At 44.7% G+C, this 20,144-nt stretch overlaps 1 protein-coding gene across 5 annotated transcripts in view; it reads left to right on the top strand.

The window, feature by feature from the left end:
* Positions 1-20,144, top strand: part of itpr1b (inositol 1,4,5-trisphosphate receptor, type 1b) — a 105,449-nt gene that overhangs the window by 11,135 nt on the left and 74,170 nt on the right. For 3 of the 5 annotated variants that reach the window (XM_018734084.2, XM_018734083.2, XM_018734082.2), the window contains exons 4-14: positions 8,546-8,661; positions 9,006-9,092; positions 10,364-10,522; positions 12,313-12,411; positions 12,884-12,967; positions 13,134-13,280; positions 13,612-13,707; positions 14,080-14,124; positions 14,834-14,863; positions 16,243-16,397; positions 18,927-19,026. In XM_018734084.2, the coding sequence (XP_018589600.1) occupies positions 8,546-8,661; positions 9,006-9,092; positions 10,364-10,522; positions 12,313-12,411; positions 12,884-12,967; positions 13,134-13,280; positions 13,612-13,707; positions 14,080-14,124; positions 14,834-14,863; positions 16,243-16,397; positions 18,927-19,026 (1,118 nt within the window). The remainder of the gene's footprint in view (positions 1-8,545; positions 8,662-9,005; positions 9,093-10,363; positions 10,523-12,312; positions 12,412-12,883; positions 12,968-13,133; positions 13,281-13,611; positions 13,708-14,079; positions 14,125-14,833; positions 14,864-16,242; positions 16,398-18,926; positions 19,027-20,144) is intronic. The other 2 variants (XM_018734086.2, XM_018734085.2) reach the window with 1 other exon arrangement.

The raw sequence follows: 20,144 nt of genomic DNA, 5'->3' as shown, positions 1-20,144 counted from the left end.
TGTTCTAAATTTAGGTCATTGCGCACTTGGTTTTGCTTTTTGATTCGACACCTGCTCTCTGCTGGTCGAGCCCCAGAGCAGTCGCTCTTGTCACTGCAGTCACGGGAACCACTGTAGTTGCAGTGTGGGCAGGAGTATTTTCGGAAGCCTGCTGCTGTGAGGACTTCATGGTACTCCGTCGTGGGCCGTCTCGCGTAGTGGCCCTCAAATGCAGCGTGTGGCCCAAAGACCACATGTGCAGGTATGCATCTGTCAGTCCCTTGGAGCCGTGTGGTGCCGGAGATCCCTTGAATGATTTCTGAGTGATTTGTTGTGTGTAGCACTTGTGCTGCACATGGTCCTGCTCCAAGGTCCAAGGCCTTCAACACTTTGCACATTTCTCTTGGAGCGAACTTTCCCCTACATTACATTGGTTAATGGAGCTGGTGCTTTTCTCCAAAGTGACGTGCAGCTGTTGGTGTTCAGCGGACACCTTTACCCAAAAGGATGACGCTACCCTATGGTCATTGACACTTTTGTGGAGGAGAGCAATGTATCAAAGCAAATATTCACTCTTTGACCCTCTGACAGTTCAGAGAGAGAAATCACCTGTAACACGTCTTCGGTTTGTGGGAGGAAACTGAGCGGTACAGAGGCAACCCACATAAACATGGGGAGAACATGCAGTTTCCACAGACTGAGCCAGATTGAAACATGTCAAACAATAGCTGAGGAGCTGTGAGGCACCAGCACTAGTCGCTGCAGCACTATGCCTCCGATTCAGCACGTTTACTAGTGTAAAGGGGCACAATCCACTGTGTTTGTGGCATAGTTTGTCTGGATTCCAGTGTTGTCCTACAAAACAGTTATCCTGTTCTCTGCTGTTTTAAGTTGTCCTCATGAACTGGATATGTCCCTTGATTGTTCTTCCCCATTGGTTCCTTCTACGTTTACGTTTATTCATTTAGCAGACGCTTTTTTTCCCCAAGCGACGTACATCTCAGAGAAAATACAATTTGTGCATTGCATTCGGAAAAAGAGACATAATTACAGACGTGATTAAGTAAACCTAGTTTGTTTCCACATTATGCACCAATGTTCATCACACGAGTAGGTGCATAAAACTCAGGACAGATGAATCCTGATACCCTCCCACCATTTTTTTTTTTTTTTTAAAAAAATAAGGTACACAAGCAAGAGGGGGGCGCGGTGGCACAGTGGGTTGGATCGGGTCCTGCTCTCCAGTGGGTCTGGGGTTCAGGTCCTGCTTGGGGTGCCTTGCGACAGACTGGCGTCCTGTCTTGGGTGTGTCCCCTCCCCTTCCAGCCTTGCGCCCTGTGTTGCCGGGTTAGGCTCTGGCTCCCCGCAACCCTGACGGGAACAAGCAGTTCAGGGTGTGTGTGTGTGTGTGTGTGTGTGTGTACACACAAGCAAGCAAATACAACGCCGGAGTAGTGGCTAAATAGAGGCTGTATCTGGTGATGCTCATGACGTTACGGTGCATGAACGATTACACTAAATGAGCTGGAGAGCTCTTGGGTGAAGTGGGTCCGAAAAAGGTGAGTTTTCAGACCCTTCTTGAATGTAGACAGAGTTTCCGCAGTTCTGAGTGAGAGGGGAAGGTCGTTCCACCACAACGGAGCCAGAACCGAGAACCTCCGTGCTTTACCTTTCATGTGCGGGACCACCAAGTGAGCAGCAGTAGATGTGTGAAGTGGTCTTTTTGGGGTGTAGCAGTTGATCAAGTCTTGTAATAAATAGCTAGGAGCAGTTCTATTGATGCATTTGTAGACAATAACCAGGGTCTTGAGTTTGATCCGGGCAGCCTTAGGAAGCCAGCGCAGAAAAACGAGTGGAGGAGATACACGGGAACGCTTTGGCAAGTCAAACGCAACTTATACCGCAGTATTCTGTATCAGCTGCAGAGGTCTGATGGCAGTAGCAGGAAGGTCACACAGGGGAGAGTTGCGGTATCCAGGCGGGATGTCAGCATGGCCTGGACAAGCAGTCACTGATGTAGCCTTCACTTTTGAACTGCTCTTTTCATTACTCAGAATAATCTCTCATGTATGCATGGTTTTGCATTTATGGGTTTTAGAAATTGATAAGACTGAAAAAGACCTTTGGATGTTTAATCTTCTCCCTCACTTGGTTTGAGCCCTTCGCTCTCTGTGTCACGGTGATTTCAACTGAGCAGAAAGGCCCCAGTGGTTTCGATACCATAGTGTGGCCTTACCTTTTGACTGAGCTGTTGAGTGCAGAGATGCCATTTTTTGGACCATTTAAAAGAAATATTCAGAGACTGCTTCATACTAAGGGGGTGCGGTGGCGCAGTGGGTTGGACCGCAGTCCTGCTCTCTGGTGGGTCTGGGGTTCGAGTCCCGCTTGGGGTGCCTTGTGACGGACTGGCGTCCCGTCCTAGGTGTGTCCCCTCCCCCTCCGGCCTTACGCCCTGTGTTGCCGGGTAGGGGTGTGTGTGTGTGTGTGTGTGTGTGTGTGTGCGCGCGCGCGCGCTTCATAATATATGTGGAGCTCTCAAAGGTCTGCAGAAGTGCAACCTTGACTGTCATATAGGCACGTTGTTTCCAAAGCAACATAAAGTCTTACTTGAAGTTGTGAATCTGTATCTGTGCTGCTCTTGCAATGCATCGTGTCAATAATGGTTAATGCTGAATCTAGCCTGTAATTGGTAGATATCAGATTATCATGTTTAATAACATTAATAAGAACAATTAAACCATTACATAATTTGAAGTGCAACAGGACTGTCAGTTAATGAAGAAAAAGAGCTGTTACGCTGAACAAAATATAACAGGTGTCATAGATACTGTAAATGGACTCTGCATGCTGGGAATACCACTAACCACAGGTCTTTGGGGATTTATTATTTCATCAACAGTAAAACAGCTCTTTTAAAAAAAAAAAAAAAAAAAAAAAAAAAAAGCCTTTGCTCATCCCACTGTGAATAGCGCCCCCAACCACCACCCCCCCCCCCCCCCTTTGCTATTCCGGGCTGTGTTTGTGTCTGGAGTTGGCGTTGCTGAATGGACCGGTCTGGCCACATTCCTGACCCAGAGTAATCCTCAGGAGTCTCTGTGAAGATCATGCACGTTATCCTGTTCCTGCTGCAGCCTCTTGGACATACTGCTTTATGAAATTTTGAACAATAAAAGAACAACAATGATGGGGGAGCAGTGTGTATAACTGTAGGTGTCTGCTGTTTTGGACTGTGTTTCCCTACTGTTTTATCATTGAATTGTTATACTCAAATTTATTTTTATAGCGCGCTCTTGTCACGCAGTGACAGAGCGTTTTAACACAGGCACATGGCAAGAAAAACAGATATAAACGAAGACAGTCGACTAATGGTTACCATAATAAAGTACTTTTATAGAGCTACAAGTATACCTACTGGCCACCGGGGAAAGGAACAAAAACTCCCAAGTGAAGGTTGAGGGAGAAAAAACCTCCGGGGGTCCATGGGCCAGTGGTTGCCCACCCCTCCTGGGCATTCTAGAAAGTAACAGTTGTAAGCCACTGTAACAAGTAATGCTTATGTTGCTAAATGGCATCTTGGATCCCCAGCTCAGCATGGAATATCTCGCCCCCCCCATCTTCTCTATGATGCTGCTTATTTACAGTGCAATTTTAAAACACTAACAGATACTTTTCTCCGAAGTGCCATAAAATGATTAACTAGTATTTTAAGTGAAGCCTTTGTCTAAGGCAAAATATGATGCTAGATATGCCACACTGAACTTCCTGCAATCATTCACCCATTTACACTGCTGAGAACTGTAACACGCACGCTTGCACACTCTGGGCATTTTATTCTCCAGTTTACCTGAAACATATCTGTGAACATGGTGAACATGTACGTTCCACAGCAACAGAGCTTGATTTGAACCTTGAGCCCAGGAGGATGAGGTGGTAGCTCTACCCGCTGAGCCTCTATGCTGGCCCATAGTAATATTGGCATTGCATTTTTGGGTAGTTCATATAAACAAAAGTGCCTTATCATTTCTCTTGATGGCCACATGAGTTATAATGGTTTAGTGCAGAGGCAGCCTGCAGGGTGTCCTGGTGGATCACAGTGTCGCAGAGCGAGATACAGCAGGTTGAGAGGAGTGCAGCAACAAGTTGTGAAACTAGAGATTTAATTTTACACATTTATTTAAAAAAAAAAAAGCTTCTGTTTGGTCTTTTCTCTCATTGGTGACTTAGAACATGCACATTGTAAGTCTCTTTGGAGAAAAGCATCTGCTAATTGATTAAATGTATGTTTAAATTACTAGTTTTTTAAGGAGTTTTTGTTTAACCATCTAGTTGTAAACAGTTGTATTTGTGACAAAATAATGAGATGCGAGGAGAAATGGAATTTTACAACTAGAAAATTAGTTTGAATAGCTGTATGCAATTGGGTAATGAAAGTGTTATAATGTGGAGTTTTTGATGAGAGAATGTGTGGTGCAGTACATTCTCGTTTGCTTTCTGTCATTTCATTTGCTGAAAATTATTCAGCATTTTGCAATCTAGAATGTAGACTTGTTTCAGACAGTTGCCATTTTACTTTACTGCATTGCTTGTGTGTTACAACACAGCTTCATTTCCCCCTCGAAGAGGAGTGTGTCTGAGCAGCATGCACATTCTACCTATACTCTCCTTGACCTCTGTGCCCGTAGTATGAGCAGTTGCGGGAGTACTGTACTCTACTGTACACTATGGGTTTTCTCAACTTCTACAGCAAGAGGAGGAACTACATTCCGCTGTGTAGTTATGCAAATTCAAAGGAAAGTCCTCCGTTCCTCGGTCACTTTCCACTGCAGTTATGAAAATAACTGACGGACACTTTTAACTTTGTTCCTCTAGACATATTTTTACTTTTGTACCCGACACAGTGGCGTAACACCTTCCAGTAGGGCAGACCAACTTCTTATAAAAGTTGTAGCACTTGCTATATGACACAGGTCAGTGCTGCATAATGCAAGTATTAAAAAGCTGATGTGCATGCAGATGTCTTTTCTACATGCAACTATAGTAATTTTAATGAGCATTAATTCATGTATACAGGTATGTTCAGAAGGTGATGAGTTCTTTTTGCTTGCATGACCTTGCAGCAGTTAGGGGCTGTATTTGCCATCTGTCATCTTTAAAGAGCATGGAAGAGGACATGGTGTTAGTGGCATCTGTGGAGGGACCAGGGTGTTGACCAGTAAGTCCCATGTCCAGCAAGTGACATGCTGCTCAAGGGCTGCTTGTTGGGCAGGGGCTGCTCAGGGAAGGAGGAGGAGATGGAGTGTAAAACCTACTGGTGTGAGAAATGAAACCCCATGGTGGTGGCACATCCGAGTAGACAAATGGAATAAAATGTGCATGAGAAATGTTCAGCCTGGACCTTCCTTTGTGACATGTCCAGGATGATATTTGCTCTGAAAGTGCTCTACTTGCCATTATTCAGGTGCCTAAGGAGTCCCTGGTTATCTGGACCAGTGGGCCAGGAAAGGAATGTTCTTTGGGGGCCGGTCAGGGGGTCAACTTAGCTTCTCACACACTTTTCTCTTTGAGAGGCTATCAGCAGTATGGCCAGGGTACGTGGTGCCCTTCCTGCTTCTGTAAATAGGAAAAGCTTATGACTTAATCCTTTGTCTTTTTTCCTGGTAATCTGTGTTTGCAAGTCATTTTTAAAGTGATTACTACTTAATGAATGTCAGGTGAGAAGTGTGATGCTAAGGGTGGTAAAATAAAAGAATACAAGTACAGTTGATGTGGTGTGGTCCAGGCTAATGTTTCCCAGGGTTTCTGTGCTCCGATGTGAGACTTGCGTCCTGTGATGCCTTCTGTTTCTCTTATCGTGTTCACATTGCTCCGCTTTTTCATGTCGTTCCGTCTGCTGTGTGAGCTGGCTCCATGTGCTGTGGCAGCACACCCCTGTCTCTCAGTGTTTCATCAAAGGAAGATAAAGTAACGAGACTGTGTCAGAGAAGTACCTTAACGGAGAGTCGGAAGCGTACGGCGCTCAGCCTCTTCCTGTTCTGGTATTCGTAGCCCAGTAAACCTACTGTATATGAAGGGAAACGTTTCTAGGGAGCTCTCCAAGGCTGCTTTCCTGGTTTTCTTATCTGGGTCAGACCTACTACACTACTGTCATCGCTGCTCCTTAGTCCCCGAGAGGGTGGGTGGTTTCATGCATTTAGGGGACAAATGTCACCTTTGATGAGAAATAAGGGGCAAATGCTTCCTTGTTTTCATTTATCTGCCCGCCGCTCGGCTGGCTGGTGATGGCACTCCATTCGAAGTTGTCTTCATACTTGACATCACCTGGCTGTCCTAAATGACAGTTGTAGTACTTGGCTACGCTTATGACGACAAATTATACTACGTAATAAGAAAGCAACTTTACATGTACGTGTATTCGTTTATCAGATGCTTTTCTCCAAAGCAACGGACATCTCATAGAAAATACAATGTGCTCCTTACATTAGCAGAGAGACACTTGGATTCTTAAGTACAATTAGTTTCTTACAGCATATGCATCGATGTTCATCACATGAGTAACTGCATAAAACTTTACCCGAACATCAACGATTCCTGATCATTCCTAATATTTTTTTATATAAATATTTACATTACATTACAGGAGTAGTTGTGTTAACAGGTATGATCTCAAAGTTCTAGAGCATGAAAATTTACACATTACATGAACCTATGAGGTGAATGAAGTGAGTCCAGAAGAGATGAGTTTTAAGACCCTTTTTAAACGTGGACAGAGATTCGGCAATTCCGAGTGAGAGGGTGGAGGTTGTTCCACCACAGCATAGCCAGAACCGAGAACCTTCAAGCTTTTTCTTTTGGACCTTTCGCTCATGGGACCACCAAGCGGGCAGAGGTGGATGAGCATAGCAGTCTGGTTGGGGTGCAGCTGATGATCAGCTTTTGTAGATGACTTTGGAACAAGAGAAAAAAGTTGGACCTGAGGACTGTTACTTTTCAGTGAAATTTACCATGTTTTATATGCTAAAAAGCCATTAATCAGTAACCGCAGGGTTATTTCCTTCCTTCCTTTTGAAAAATCAGATCATATATTGGAGTCATGTGTGGGGCTGCAGGTAGTCTAGTGGGCATCCTTCAAGGACACATGTTCAAATCCTAAATCCTGCTGCGGTATCCACGACTACGCTACTTACCCTGAACTGCTCCAGTATTAAAATTGCCTGCCTGTATTTAGGGTAAATCAGTGTAAGTATTAGCTCAACATTACAAGTCACTTTGGAGTGCAGAATGAGCTGAATAAAAAGTAATGTAATACAGTTAAAATGTAATATAAACACCTCAGTTGGGTTCTGTGCAGTAGATAACTTCTAGGCTTTCTTAATACAGTGCTGGTCAGCTGCTTATCCCTGCTCTCTGACTGCTTCATCTGTACGCCTCATCGTTAAATGCTCTGTTGATGATCCCTGTAGCTTGTCTGACCATTTGTAGGTTTAATGAGATATGGCATTTATTTATTTATTTATTAAGAGACAAAACTTTCCGCTTTGATGAGATTCTGCAGGGGGACACGGGGATGCAGTAGCGCCGCGGGTTCGGCTGGGTCCTGTTCTCTGGTGGGCCTGGGGTTCGAGTCTCGCTTGGGGGTGCCTAGCGGCAAACTGGCGTCCTGCCCTGGGTGTGTCCACTCCCTCTCCAGCCTTGCGCCCTGTGTTGCTGGGTTAGGCTCCGGCTTGGGGAGAGGGAGAGGGGGGGAGAGAGAGAGAGAGAGAGAGAGAGAGACTGCACTTCTGTATAACGCTGCATAGTGTTTGTGTTTTGAAGTAATGTGCTGTCACGTGTATTTCATTCTGCTCTACGTATCAAACTAGGACATTGGTACACGCATGTTGAGCATGTTAGCGACTGTAGTCTGACTGGTGTGTAAGATTTTAGTGTAGTTTCTAGTTGGCTAATGTATGTTGTCTCTTTGGATCTCACAAAAGGGGCCTGCAATAATAATAAAGTTCAAAGGTGTATGTCAAAAGTGAGCCAACGGCCATATGTATTTCTTTTCCTGCTATGGTGTTGCCACCATCTCTCATTCCTTTACTTCTCTGTGTACCTCAGCCTCCCTCAGCAAGGCTCCCTTTCTGCCATAGTAGCCATGCATACAGTGCTTTGTGCCCACCTGGGCCCTGGCTTGGCCTCCCTTGTCTCCACACTGCCCTTCTCCTCATACCTAACCAACCCCACTGCTCTCCAGGAACAGACTGGGCTGGACAACGGACTGTGTATATACCCAGCGATCACCAACAACCATTTCTGCCCATGTCCCAGCTAGCTCTGCACCCAAAAAAGAATGCGAGTGTGTCACTTTCCCCAGAGATTTTGGAATCTTGCCAATGTCAGTGTGATTTATAGATATTTGCTTGGGTTGAACCAGGTAGTTTTGTTCATTTGTTCAAAATATTAAACATACAGTGATATGCCCCAGTGCATTGAATGTACCTGTCCACCTTCCTTTGCTTTCCTTGGACTCCCACTTGAATCCTGCACTTTGCCAGTGTTCTATGAAGTCCCCTTATTCTCTCTGCAGACTGCCTGTTCAAGCTCTGCCCCATGAACCGATACTCTGCACAGAAGCAGTTCTGGAAGGCAGCAAAACCTGGGGGGAACAGCACGACAGACACAGTGCTCTTAAACAAACTACATGTGAGTGGTCTTGCTGCCATTCTAGTCACTCATGGGACGGTGAGCCTTGGAAGCGTATCCTCAGTAAAAAAGAAAAAAAAAGACGGGAAGCTCTGTTGCTCTAATTTTGCTTCAGTATTTCCTGTACAAGTGATTTGGATCAGGGTTGAAAGCCTGTGTGTATGTGTGTGTCGTGCGAAGCGGTAAGCAATCTCCCCGGCCGTCCATGAGCTCCGAGTACTGCTCAGAAATGTTTTTCTCCCATCTTTTTCAGCATTATATTCAGATCATTAAAAGTGAATCTTGAAGTAGGTGGTCAGGCCCAAGCTAAACTTAAGTCTCACAGTTCTTCTGTGTGTCTGCAGCATGCTGCTGATCTGGAGAAGAAGCAGAATGAGTCTGAGAACCGGAAGCTCCTCGGGACAGTCATACAGTACGGCAATGTCATCCAGGTACACCATGCCCTCATTATGGAAGAGAAGCTTCACTGTGTCAAGAGGGGACAGAATTGCTTCTCAAATGTTTAGCCCCCTTTCTGCAGAGGTTACTGTTCTGAGCAAATGTTCATACAGAAAAGTCATTATAAATGCCCATCTAGCTCGTTTGGAACGTATGTGTTGCTTGCGAACTTGTACCTGACGTGGGAAACAAAACAATCTTGTCAGGGTGGCGGAAAGTAAAGGAAGAACAACACAACAGGGTGATGGCATCGGACATGTGTGAACATCACACTGGTGTTACAAGGACTCGACAGCTGTCAGACAGTGTTCAGTGTGGACAGTGGCTCGGGAGAAAGGACAGGCCTTATCCAGGACCACTGCTAGCACAGTCCTTTGAGACTTCCTTTCAGTCCAAGATGTGTTTATACTGCACAGAATTCATGAACTTCACGCTGGGTGCCCTGTCATCGCACGACTCGGCTGACTTCCTGCCAAGAGGCACAGTGCAAGACAGGCAGTGTAATGGGACCGGACGAAAAACTCCTAGTAGCCAGAGGATTGTTTACATTAGACATCCAACTTCCACTCCCATGTCTGACATGAGGCGGTGCACTTTCAAACGTGTGTAGATGGTGCTGTCCTTTTGTTGGACCGCTGGCCAGATATGCATCAGTGCTAATTGCCTGCCTTTTACTCTACAGCTGTTGAGAACAGTGGCTTCACGGAAACCATGTTCATGCCATTTAGATGTCAGAAGTTGTCCTGAGTTTTTTTTTTTTTTTTTTTGCTTCTCACTTCAAGGCAGGGCAACTGCTGTTATGTGAGTCATGTTCTTTGTGAAGGACTCAAGAAGCTCAAAACTGTAGGCCACAAGGCGCCTGCGTTGTTTGCCCCTTTTCAGAGATGACCTTTCTTGACAATGTTGGAAAATGGTTTAGCTGCTGCAGTTTTGCAAACAATTCTCTCTTTCATTTCATGGAGGCCTTCAACCCATATAAAGAGGGAGAAAAACAACAGCTTCATTGTTTATTCTGCAACTAAATGAATTTAATGTAATTTTTCCCAGGAAGAGCTTCAAGCAGCCCTTGTGATGCTGCTCTCTTTGCACCTCTTGCGAGACACCCCCCTGCCCCCAACTCATTCAGTGAACATAGGTTTTGATCTCTGTACATGTGTGATTCCCCCCCCGCTGGTGACTGCCTTTTACTCTGCCTTTTTGTATGACCCCTCTCTCTGGATTCATCCCACTAATGCCTGAACATCTCCCCACCTCCATTATGCAGCTGCTTCACCTGAAGAGCAATAAGTACCTGACGGTGAACAAACGTCTGCCCGCGCTGCTTGAGAAGAATGCCATGAGGGTGACACTGGACTCTGCTGGCAACGAAGGCTCCTGGTTTTACATTCAACCCTTTTATAAGCTACGGTCAATTGGGGACAGTGTAAGTGCATTCTGGGTGAATGGTCAGGTCCTGTAGTTCTACAAGAATGCTTTTTGTTTCTGCTTCCTAAAGAAAAAATTTTTTCGGAGACATTTCAAAAGCAGGAAAATAATTTCTTTTTAAAAGGTTTCTGAGCACTTTGTAAATGTAGTGCTACCTGGACTGCAGCAGTAATAACAAACCTTTGCCTTGATTTTTGGTAGATAGTAGGAATTTGGTCTTTTTCAGCATGCAGCACATGATGGGAATTAAGTGAACTTTATATTTCTGTTGGTATCAGCGCATTAAGAAAATTGCAATGTGTTCTGACCATATAGGACACACGTTGTTATGTAAACTTCACATTAGCTGAAATAAACTTGTGTAAAATAGCATACACATGTAGCTGTATTACTCTCTCCAAGAACAGCAACACTTGCTTGAAGGGAACTCCATCAGGATGGATGGATTATTCATTAGTGACATGCCATCCTCATTAAGGCTCTTGAATGTCCTGCACAGTTTTGTAATGAAAGCTAATAACACACATGAAACGGAGCAACAGTTCTCCCTACAACTAGCCTGCTGCACACAACCACATTCCTCGGAAGAATATGTAGGGACATGAGCGGTGCTGTGCCCTGCTAACTGGGTTCAGAAGCGTTGTGCATGTTTTAGGCTCCATTTGTAAGTTTCCCAGGGATGTGGATTGTGGGCTTATATAACCTTGTGAATTAAGAGCAAGGGTCACTCCCTTCAGGAACATGTGATCTTGAAGGCCTCGGCTGTCGCTTCTGCTGCTACGACCATTAGCGGTGTGCTAAGGCAGAAGCTAGCTTTTGGGGTGGGGATCTGCAGGACTGCAAAAATCCTCCAAGTAGATTGATTATTACTTCTGTTGACCATTAATAACTTTAACGTTGCATTGTTACAATGGATTTCCCTAGTCATTTTACCATACTGTTAAATTGTCTATCTCCACTTTAGAACTAGGATGTTCTAGATGGAGGGGAAAATTTTTCATCTTCCATTTAGATGTTGCTTTAGTCATCGGAAACACTACAGAATTGTTTTTTAAATCAAGTGCTTCTATGGCATTCAAAACCTCATGAGTTAAACATTATCTCCTAGTGCAGGAAGTTGGAGGAAAGATGGGTAACCCCGGAGGGTCACATTCGTTACTAAGTGCACGCCAGGCTGAGTAGTTCAATCATGAACATTACAGCACTTGGAGACTAGGATCTGTATTAAGTCATTATATGAACATTAAGTAAACTCAAAGAATGTCATTTTCCATAACTTATCACAGATTCTCCAGATGTTGATGCCTTAAAAGCATTTAACCAATATGAAGGAGCAACATCTTTTCTTTTGGGAGGACAAGCACGAGTGCCAAGGCACTAAGCTCTGGATTTGGACATCGTGAGACAAGTCTGGGCTATTTAATTGATGAACACCTGTATTTCTGTGTAGCCTTCTGCTCTCTTCCCTCTGCCTGGACAGGAGCAGATGAAAAAGACAGCTCTTAACCCCACTGTTGAGTCACAGTGCAGTAAATTATGGGGCGAGTCTCAGAGTATGGGAGCGTCATTAGTATTTTAATTATACAAATTACTGCTAAAAGTGTCTTATTGGAATCTGGTAGCTCAGGTAGCATGTGCTTTGTGTCTCCACCTTGTGGTGTTCTCAGAGATTCAGATTCTTCACCTTGGTAGTTTTTCTCAAGTTTGAACTCATCACATACATGGAACTTATGTGCATGACCCTCAGAGCACTGACTATATCTTATTGATTCCATTTTTCTTCTGCAGGTGGTGATTGGAGACAAAGTTGTCCTGAATCCTGTAAATGCTGGACAGCCACTGCACGCCAGCAGCCATCAGCTGGTGGACAACCCAGGATGCAATGAGGTGAGACAGCCAGAGCCCACCCTTCGAAAACACTGCAGTGACACTATGAGTGGCACCCCCCAGATCTCACGCTCTGTTTTGGCCAGTTGCATTGAACAACTGATGCTACACACATTTGAAATTAAAATTCTTGCCAGGAAGAAACAGCCTGAAGTATGAGCTGAGCTTGCAGTTCTGGCTTTGTTTTGTTGAACAGGGGCACTTTTAGTTTTCAGCCAACACAAACTTTGGCTTCCGCAGCGATACACGGTTGATCTCTAACCGCACCAAGAATTGGGAGTGTTTCAATCAATAAACAATCAGGAAAACAGATCAACCAAAACTTTCCTCGTATTTCATAACTGTGTGAGGACTTCACTTTGGTTTATTTCATTTTTTTGACTTGCTCTTTGCTTCTTACATTTCCCCCCAATATTTGCTTTTGACTTCCTCTACAAAGTCAGAACACCAGTCTTTGTGTTTCTGCTCCCAGGTGAACTCTGTCAACTGCAACACTAGTTGGAAGATAGTTCTGTTTATGAAGTGGAGCGACAACAAGGAGACCATACTGAAAGGGGTAAATTTTACAACATTTAGTTTTTCATTGTGTTCCTTTCACTTACAAACAGAAGAAATAAAACGGAAGGCTCGTGCAGCCACATTTTCACGTCTGTGTGACTTCAAAAGTGGGCTTTATGTTAATTGCTAAGTCGGTGAGAGCCTTTGTGCTCTTGTGCTGACAGGGTGACGTAGTCCGGCTCTTCCATGCGGAGCAAGAGAAGTTCTTGACGTGCGATGACCACCGAAAGAAGCAGTATGTGTTCCTGCGGACTACAGGACGCCAGTCCGCCACCTCTGCCACAAGTAGCAAGGCATTGTGGGAAGTGGAGGTGAGTCCACAGGAGTCGGTGTCGCCGCAAAAATGTATGCATGGGGGCCCCCATGGCGATCATTATGACTATACTTCATTCAGCTCATACCATTCACTTTGATTTTGTGATTTTGGCAGTATATACCAAACTGATGTCCCTTGTCTTGTGTCTTTGTTCTTAAGGTTGTTTCACTGTGGTGTGTGTGTGTGTGTGTGTGTGTGTGTGTGTGTGTGTGTGTGTGTGTGTGTGGCTCCTACATGTCAGTCTGCACCCTATCTACCTTAGCCCTACTACTGCTCATCTCCGCCCCCCCCCCCCCCCTTTTTTTTTTTTTTTAATTTATAAACAGGTGGTGCAGCATGACCCATGTAGGGGTGGAGCCGGCTACTGGAACAGCCTCTTCCGGTTCAAGCACTTGGCCACTGGGCACTACCTGGCCGCAGAGGTGAGCCTGGTGTTTTATGGATGGATGCCTTCTGTCATTGCTACAAATCCCCATGTTAGTGCAGGACTGTATCTGGAGTACACTGTTGTGCCAGTATTTATTGACTGTAGTATTTCATTGTGGAGCAAGAAGTTGGAAAAGTCACTTGTTCCACTGAATTTCTGAGCCATTGTAGTTCATTCATTTGCTCTCACCTCATTTTTTTGGACTTAAGTCCTCCCCCCAACACACTCTGAAATGTAGTCTTGAAAAGGCCCAAATATCCCCAGAACATGAGGAAGATCTTTCCAATTTTGAGGTGTTCTTTTGATTGGATGTGTCCTGTTTATCACAGATGTGCCCTGTTTATCACAGATGTACTTGTCTTTTCAGGTGAATCCAGATTATGAGGAAGAGTCGCAGGAGCCTCGATCTTCTGTAAGTGAACAAGAACAGTGACAAGGGGTGGTTTAGTGTTGCATAGCATAACCTGATGGGGCTTTTCCCATCCTGCCTTCTGCTCTGAGGCAGCAAAGGGATGCTAGTCGTGAACTACCTTTACAGTTATTGATTTAGCAGATGCTTTGATCCAAAGCAACGTACATCTCGGACAATTTCACAAAGCGCATTACAGCAAAAGGAGAAATTTGGCTGCAGACATGATTCTTGAGTACAGTCAATTCGTCACATTTAGTGCATATTTTTTTAATGAACATAATACAGGACATAGTTATGAAGCACTTACAAGTGATTCTGAAAAAGGTGAGTTTCGAGACCCTTCTGGAACATTGAGAGAGATTCAGCAAGCCTGAGAGAGCGAGGTCATTCCACCGCGCCATAACCAAAAACCTTTGTGCTTTTGATTTGGAATGTCTTGTCTGTGGGACCACCAAGTGGGCAGAGGTAGAGGAGTGTAGCAGTCTGGTTGGGGTTTAGTGAGTGATCAGGTCTTATGCATATTGGGGAGCAGATCCACAACCAGGGTCTTACATTTGATCCGGGCAGCTACTGGAAGGCAATGCAGACAGACGAAGGTGGGTACATGGGAATGCTTCGGCAGGTCAAACAAGACTTGTGCTGCAGTATTCTGTATCAGCTGGAGAGGTTGGGTCCCTGGAATCTCACTGCTGGCTCCTTTCCATTTCAGGTATCTGATTATATCCCCTTTAATTTCCAGGTAAAATGTCTGCTCGTCCTCCCACTTTCCATACGTTCAGGCCATGTCATACATGCAGTTGATCTCGGCTGAAAGGTTGAGATGGACTGAGGCTCTCTACAGGGAGCTTTCCTGAACACACGTTACTTTGGCTCTGTTGTTTTCCAAGCTGGGTGACCGATGTTTATCCATGTGTACGGGCATGTTCTGCATGACGGTTCTCATCTGTTTATCTCTAAGATGCGAACTTTCCATGAGCCCATAAGAGGTGCTGCAGAGTACCTACAGTATCGACCATTTAAAAAACTACTTTCTGTACAGGGATAAAAGGAGTCTATTTGGACAATGGATTGTTCCACACGTTAAAAATTGCCTGAACAAATGGAAAAGCATGATTACTGTCAAACATGGAGAAAAATAAGTGCAAAACACTAAATTTGAGTTTGGTCAGTTCATCCTGAAGGAAACTAAATGTAATGCAATATGTTTGTTCCTTTCTCTCCCTCAAGTTTTCAAAGGAACATTTACCTTACATTTACATTTATTTATCAGATGGTTTTCTCCGAAGCAACTTCCAATGAACTTTATGTAGTGTTATCAGCCCACACACCTCATTCACCGCGGTGACTTACACTGCTAGATACACTACTTACAATGGGTCACTCATCCATACATCAGTGGAACGAACACACACACACACACACACACACACACAGAGCTGCAAGGAGTCACTCTGTGAAATGTCACTGTGACTCCACCGACAGGGGGCAGCGCATCACCATGGAAACATTAAGCGGCAACTCTCACATTCAATGTGGACCTATCGTTGTAAGCTGGTTTCCTCCAAGTGCATGTTGAATAATTGAATTGGTGATGTCACAGAGTAGTATAAATATGTATGGCTTGCAGAAAATTGTGATTTATAAGAAATTGTAGCACATCATGGAAGAATTACTGTACAACTAAGTTCCCTTCAGCAGCTCTAAAGGTCAGTTTGAGTAGCTGTCCATTCTGTTCATGAGGGGCCCCGGAAACTTAACATCTTCAGTTTGACTGGAATAGCACACAAGCTTTACTGTGTGTACAGTTGTTGAGTAGGACAAGGGACATGCAAGCATGAATTTTATGTCATGTACTGTATGTTCATGAAGGGTCAAAAGTGTTGTATCCTGCTGATCAACATCGGAATCCTGCTGACATTCTGAGTATGCTACTTCCCATGCTCCAGATGTCAGCTTCTTTGAAAGGAACGATGGGGTGGTGGAACAAGGCGCTTTTGAATGCTGCTTTTTTCAGTTTTTTTAAATTAGTTTTGTGCTGTTGCTCCATTGTTGAGTGATAGGTTGAAGTTGGTAGCTGGCCATGTTTTGTACAGTGAAGCTTTTCCCTCCCTCAACCAGCTGGATTTGGACCACGAGGCCCTGCGAGCACGTCTTCGTACCCCTCAGGAGAAGGTCATGTACACCCTGGTCTCCGTGCCTGATGGCAACGACATCTCCTCCATTTTCGAGCTGGACCCTACCACCTTGAGAGGAGGAGACTCCTTGGTGCCCAGGTGCGAAGTAAATCCCCTTCCTCGCTACCATGACTCAAGTGTTATTTTTTTGGCCCAACACTACTTTTGAGATCACTTTGCTCTTGTTTAATTGCTTTCATTTAGCCCACATACATGTTTTTTTCATGGACATCAGTGGAGATGTCTGTCTGCAGGGCATTCGTACGAAGAACCCTCAATGACCATGTTTTGGTGAAGATAAGTTCCGATTTACAGCATGGCAACGTTGGATCCTTTTACCAATTGAAATGTTTTTGTAAGGGTGACTCCTTTGTACGCTTGCTTTCGCTTCAGTTCCTAAGAATTGCTTTGTGTCACTGCATTCAGGGAAAGGCTGTAAGTGCTTGTGCAACAGCGATATTAAGAGCATCTCAGTCATCTGTTGTTGACAGCCAGTGTGAAACTTAAAACTGCTGTTGAGAGTTTGCGTCGTCTTCCCTTGCTGGGACTTGTCCTCACCAGGACTTGCTTCACGCGTACATTATGTGGCTTTTACATGTTGACTATTGAGAAGAAGAAGGAAAGAGCTCTGTTTAGGAAGAAGCTGGTGCTGTCAGAGATGGCAATGCATGTATCTGTTCTCTGGTCATCTACATGGTGTCTTGTCATGTTTACCTGCCAGTTTTTTGCTTGCTTGTCTAAGTAGTGTAAGCTTCCATTTGGATGTCTGTTTTGCAGCAAGTGTGTGGGCCAACAGAAGCGGTTACTCACTCGTGCTTACATGCAGGAAGTCTGTGGCTGTTTCATACCCCGAGTTCAAAAAATGGTAACTTTTTTGTTTTGATGGAGGCAATGACAAAACCAGCAGTTCTCTTTCGTGCCACCGTGTCATGTGCATTGTCACTTGCATTTCCCAAAGCTTTCCACCCTTCGTCTTGCATTTACTGGTTTAGCCTGGACCTCTCGTCACCCTGGAACTGCTTCCTGGGGAATGTTAGTACATGCAGGGGCGGTGGATGTTGGGTGTGGGGGAAAGGGCAGGGACTCTCCAGAAAGCCACTTTTACTGCACTCTTGATTTGTGTCAGGAAAGTACCGGCTCCATTTTAAATTTAAAAAAAAAAAAAAAAAAAAAAACCGTGGTAACCAATGTCGCCACTCCACACGCAGCGCATGTGTCGATCCACAAGATGATGGCGCAATGCGGGGTGTAAGCGGATATGGTCACGCCCCAAATCCAAAGGCAGAGGCCAGATGTTGTGTAAGGACCGAGCCTCATAAAGGCCTTTTTTCCCATCCACATTTCTGTGCAACTACAGAGCAGCTGCCAGGATTAGCAAATTTGTCTGTAGCCAATTTTAGCTGCAGATACAGTAGACGTGCGTCACAGGGTGGAAATCCCCTCATTTTAGCTCGGCTGAGGCCAAAGGGCCAGTCATAACAATGGTCAAATGAGTAAAAATCAGATGGTTCAAGGAGCCTGGTGGTACTTTTATGTTAGTTTTATTTATTTTTTCTTTTTCCTTTCTCCCCCTCCTCCCCTTGTCTAAAGAGAGCCCTGCAGTTCACTTATATACATGGCTGTTTACACAAGTAATTCAGCTTAAGTACCATACTTAACCGTACCAGAGCAAGTTCCCTCCCAGAGCTTGTCACTATAACTTGTGTGTGTGTGTGTGTGTGTGTGCCTTCTCACAAAGGGGGGTATTCAGCGAGAGGTTTTTTAATGAATGAGGAAATCACACCTGATTAGTCTTTAATCATGATAAAGCAGCAATGATCGGGGCCTTGGCAGGTGTTTTACCATCTTGCATCATTTCCAAGTTCCAATTTCCCATTTCCAACATGCGTATAGGTGTGTGTTTCTAAATAACTCGCAGTGTAACTTGTAAGAGTAAATTAAGGAACTAGAGGTCTGATAGGATGACCAGTCCACCGCGGTGTCTCTTCCAATGTTGAGCAACTTCCCAAGGCACCTGCACGGTGCTTTTGCATGCTGCTCCCCTGTTGATGGAGCTGCCAACCCCACAGGGTACGAGTGTACATGGAGATAAACCTGATAGGAAGGTGGATCACAAGGGTAAGAAAGGAAACAACTTAGAATCGTAACTGTGTCTTTACACAAGCACAATGAATACGCTTCTTAACAATAGTAGTCTTTGTACCCTCTTTTATGTTTATGTATAGCGAAAATAGTCTCTTGGCCTCTCAGAAACCTACCGACCAACCAGTTTCAATAACTGCTTGACTGCTTGTCCCGAGCAGAGTCGCAGTGAGCTGGAACCTATCCCAGAAACATTTGGCTCAAGGCAGAGGGGAGGGGAGAGGGGGGGGGGGATTCAGGGTAAGGAACATAATCAGTTGTACTACAGCAGAAGGTATATGAACCCAGGACTTTCAACTGCAGTCACTCAGTGTTGTGCTACCGGCTGCCCCATTTAGTCCTGCTAATTGACATCTGTGTTTTTATTCCACAAGGCTGTCCCTTGAGCGCCTATACATGCAACCAGCAACGTATCCCCTGGAGTGCCCCATTGTTGTACTCCTTGCTGGCATCCTCTGAAGTGTTCTGTGCTTTCTGTTCCTTCAGGAATTCCTATGTAAGACTCCGGCACTTGTGCACCAACACTTGGGTGCACAGCACCAACAACCCCATTGACAAGGAGGAAGAGAAGCCCGTGATGCTGCGAGTGAGTGAGACGAGCTGCATTTTTTCTGGAATCAAGCAATTCCCAACCGTAGTTAGAAATAATGATGGATTAAAGTATCTTGTGCTTTAGTCTCATTACTAGATTTAAATGTAAATGATTCTAACAAGGGGGTGCGGTGGCGCAGTGGGTTGAACCACAGTCCTGCTTTCCAGTGGGTCTGGGGTTCGAGTCCCGCTTGGGGTGCCTTGCGACGGACTGGCGTCCCGTCCTGGGTGTGTCCCCTCCCCCTCTGGGCTTACGCCCTGTGTTACCGGGTAGGCTCCGGTTCCCCGTGACCCCGTATGGGACAAGCGGTTCTGAAAGTGTGTGTGTGTGTGTGTGTGTGTGTGTGTGTGTGAGATTCTAACAAAGTATAAAAGAATGCAAGAACCTGCAATGGTATCATTGGCCAATCCGAAAGAAGGCTGTCTGCGACTAAATGTTTATAAAGGTGCAAGTATTTACAAATGCAGATAATTTACATTAAGTGAAAAGTAACCTTAGAAATATATGCTGCTGAATGATGGAGCAAGATTATATATGCCCACTGGACTCCATATGATGTTTCTCAGGAAATTTGACAATGCTCTATGTAAAATTGCACAAGAGATCACTGTGGTCTGTCTCCCTGGGCTACTCCACTCCTCTTTATACCTGTACACAAAATGACACATCAATGTTCACACGTCAGACAGGAAAGCTCTGTAAACACATGGTCTGGATGGCATGTGACAGTGATGGCTCCAGCAGACAAGTGATGATACTCAGGGAACACGTGAGCTCTTGTGAAATGCAAAAGTATTAGTATTTCCCTAAGCTCTCCTTTGGTCACTTCTATTAATGATTCACCTTTCTTAAGCTAGAAGCATTCTTAACTACCTGCCTTTTAATTAGGCTGTGAAATAAGGCTGCAGCTCTTCTGTATGAATTTGTATATCATGTGTCTGTTCTATTTAAATAAATAAATTCAGGCTGTCCCAGAACAATATGAGGACTTGTCACTGGGAGCCTTTTGACCACCCTCCAGGTCACTGTACTTTTGTACATTCCCACTGAAAGGAACTAATTACAGATCAAGCCTAAATTACACTTGTCTTTACTATCATGAGAATATGCAT

The sequence above is a fragment of the Scleropages formosus genome, chromosome 22, assembly GCF_900964775.1.
Source record: "Scleropages formosus chromosome 22, fSclFor1.1, whole genome shotgun sequence".
NCBI lineage: Eukaryota > Metazoa > Chordata > Actinopteri > Osteoglossiformes > Osteoglossidae > Scleropages > Scleropages formosus.
This window is presented reverse-complemented; position numbering and strand designations above follow the sequence as displayed.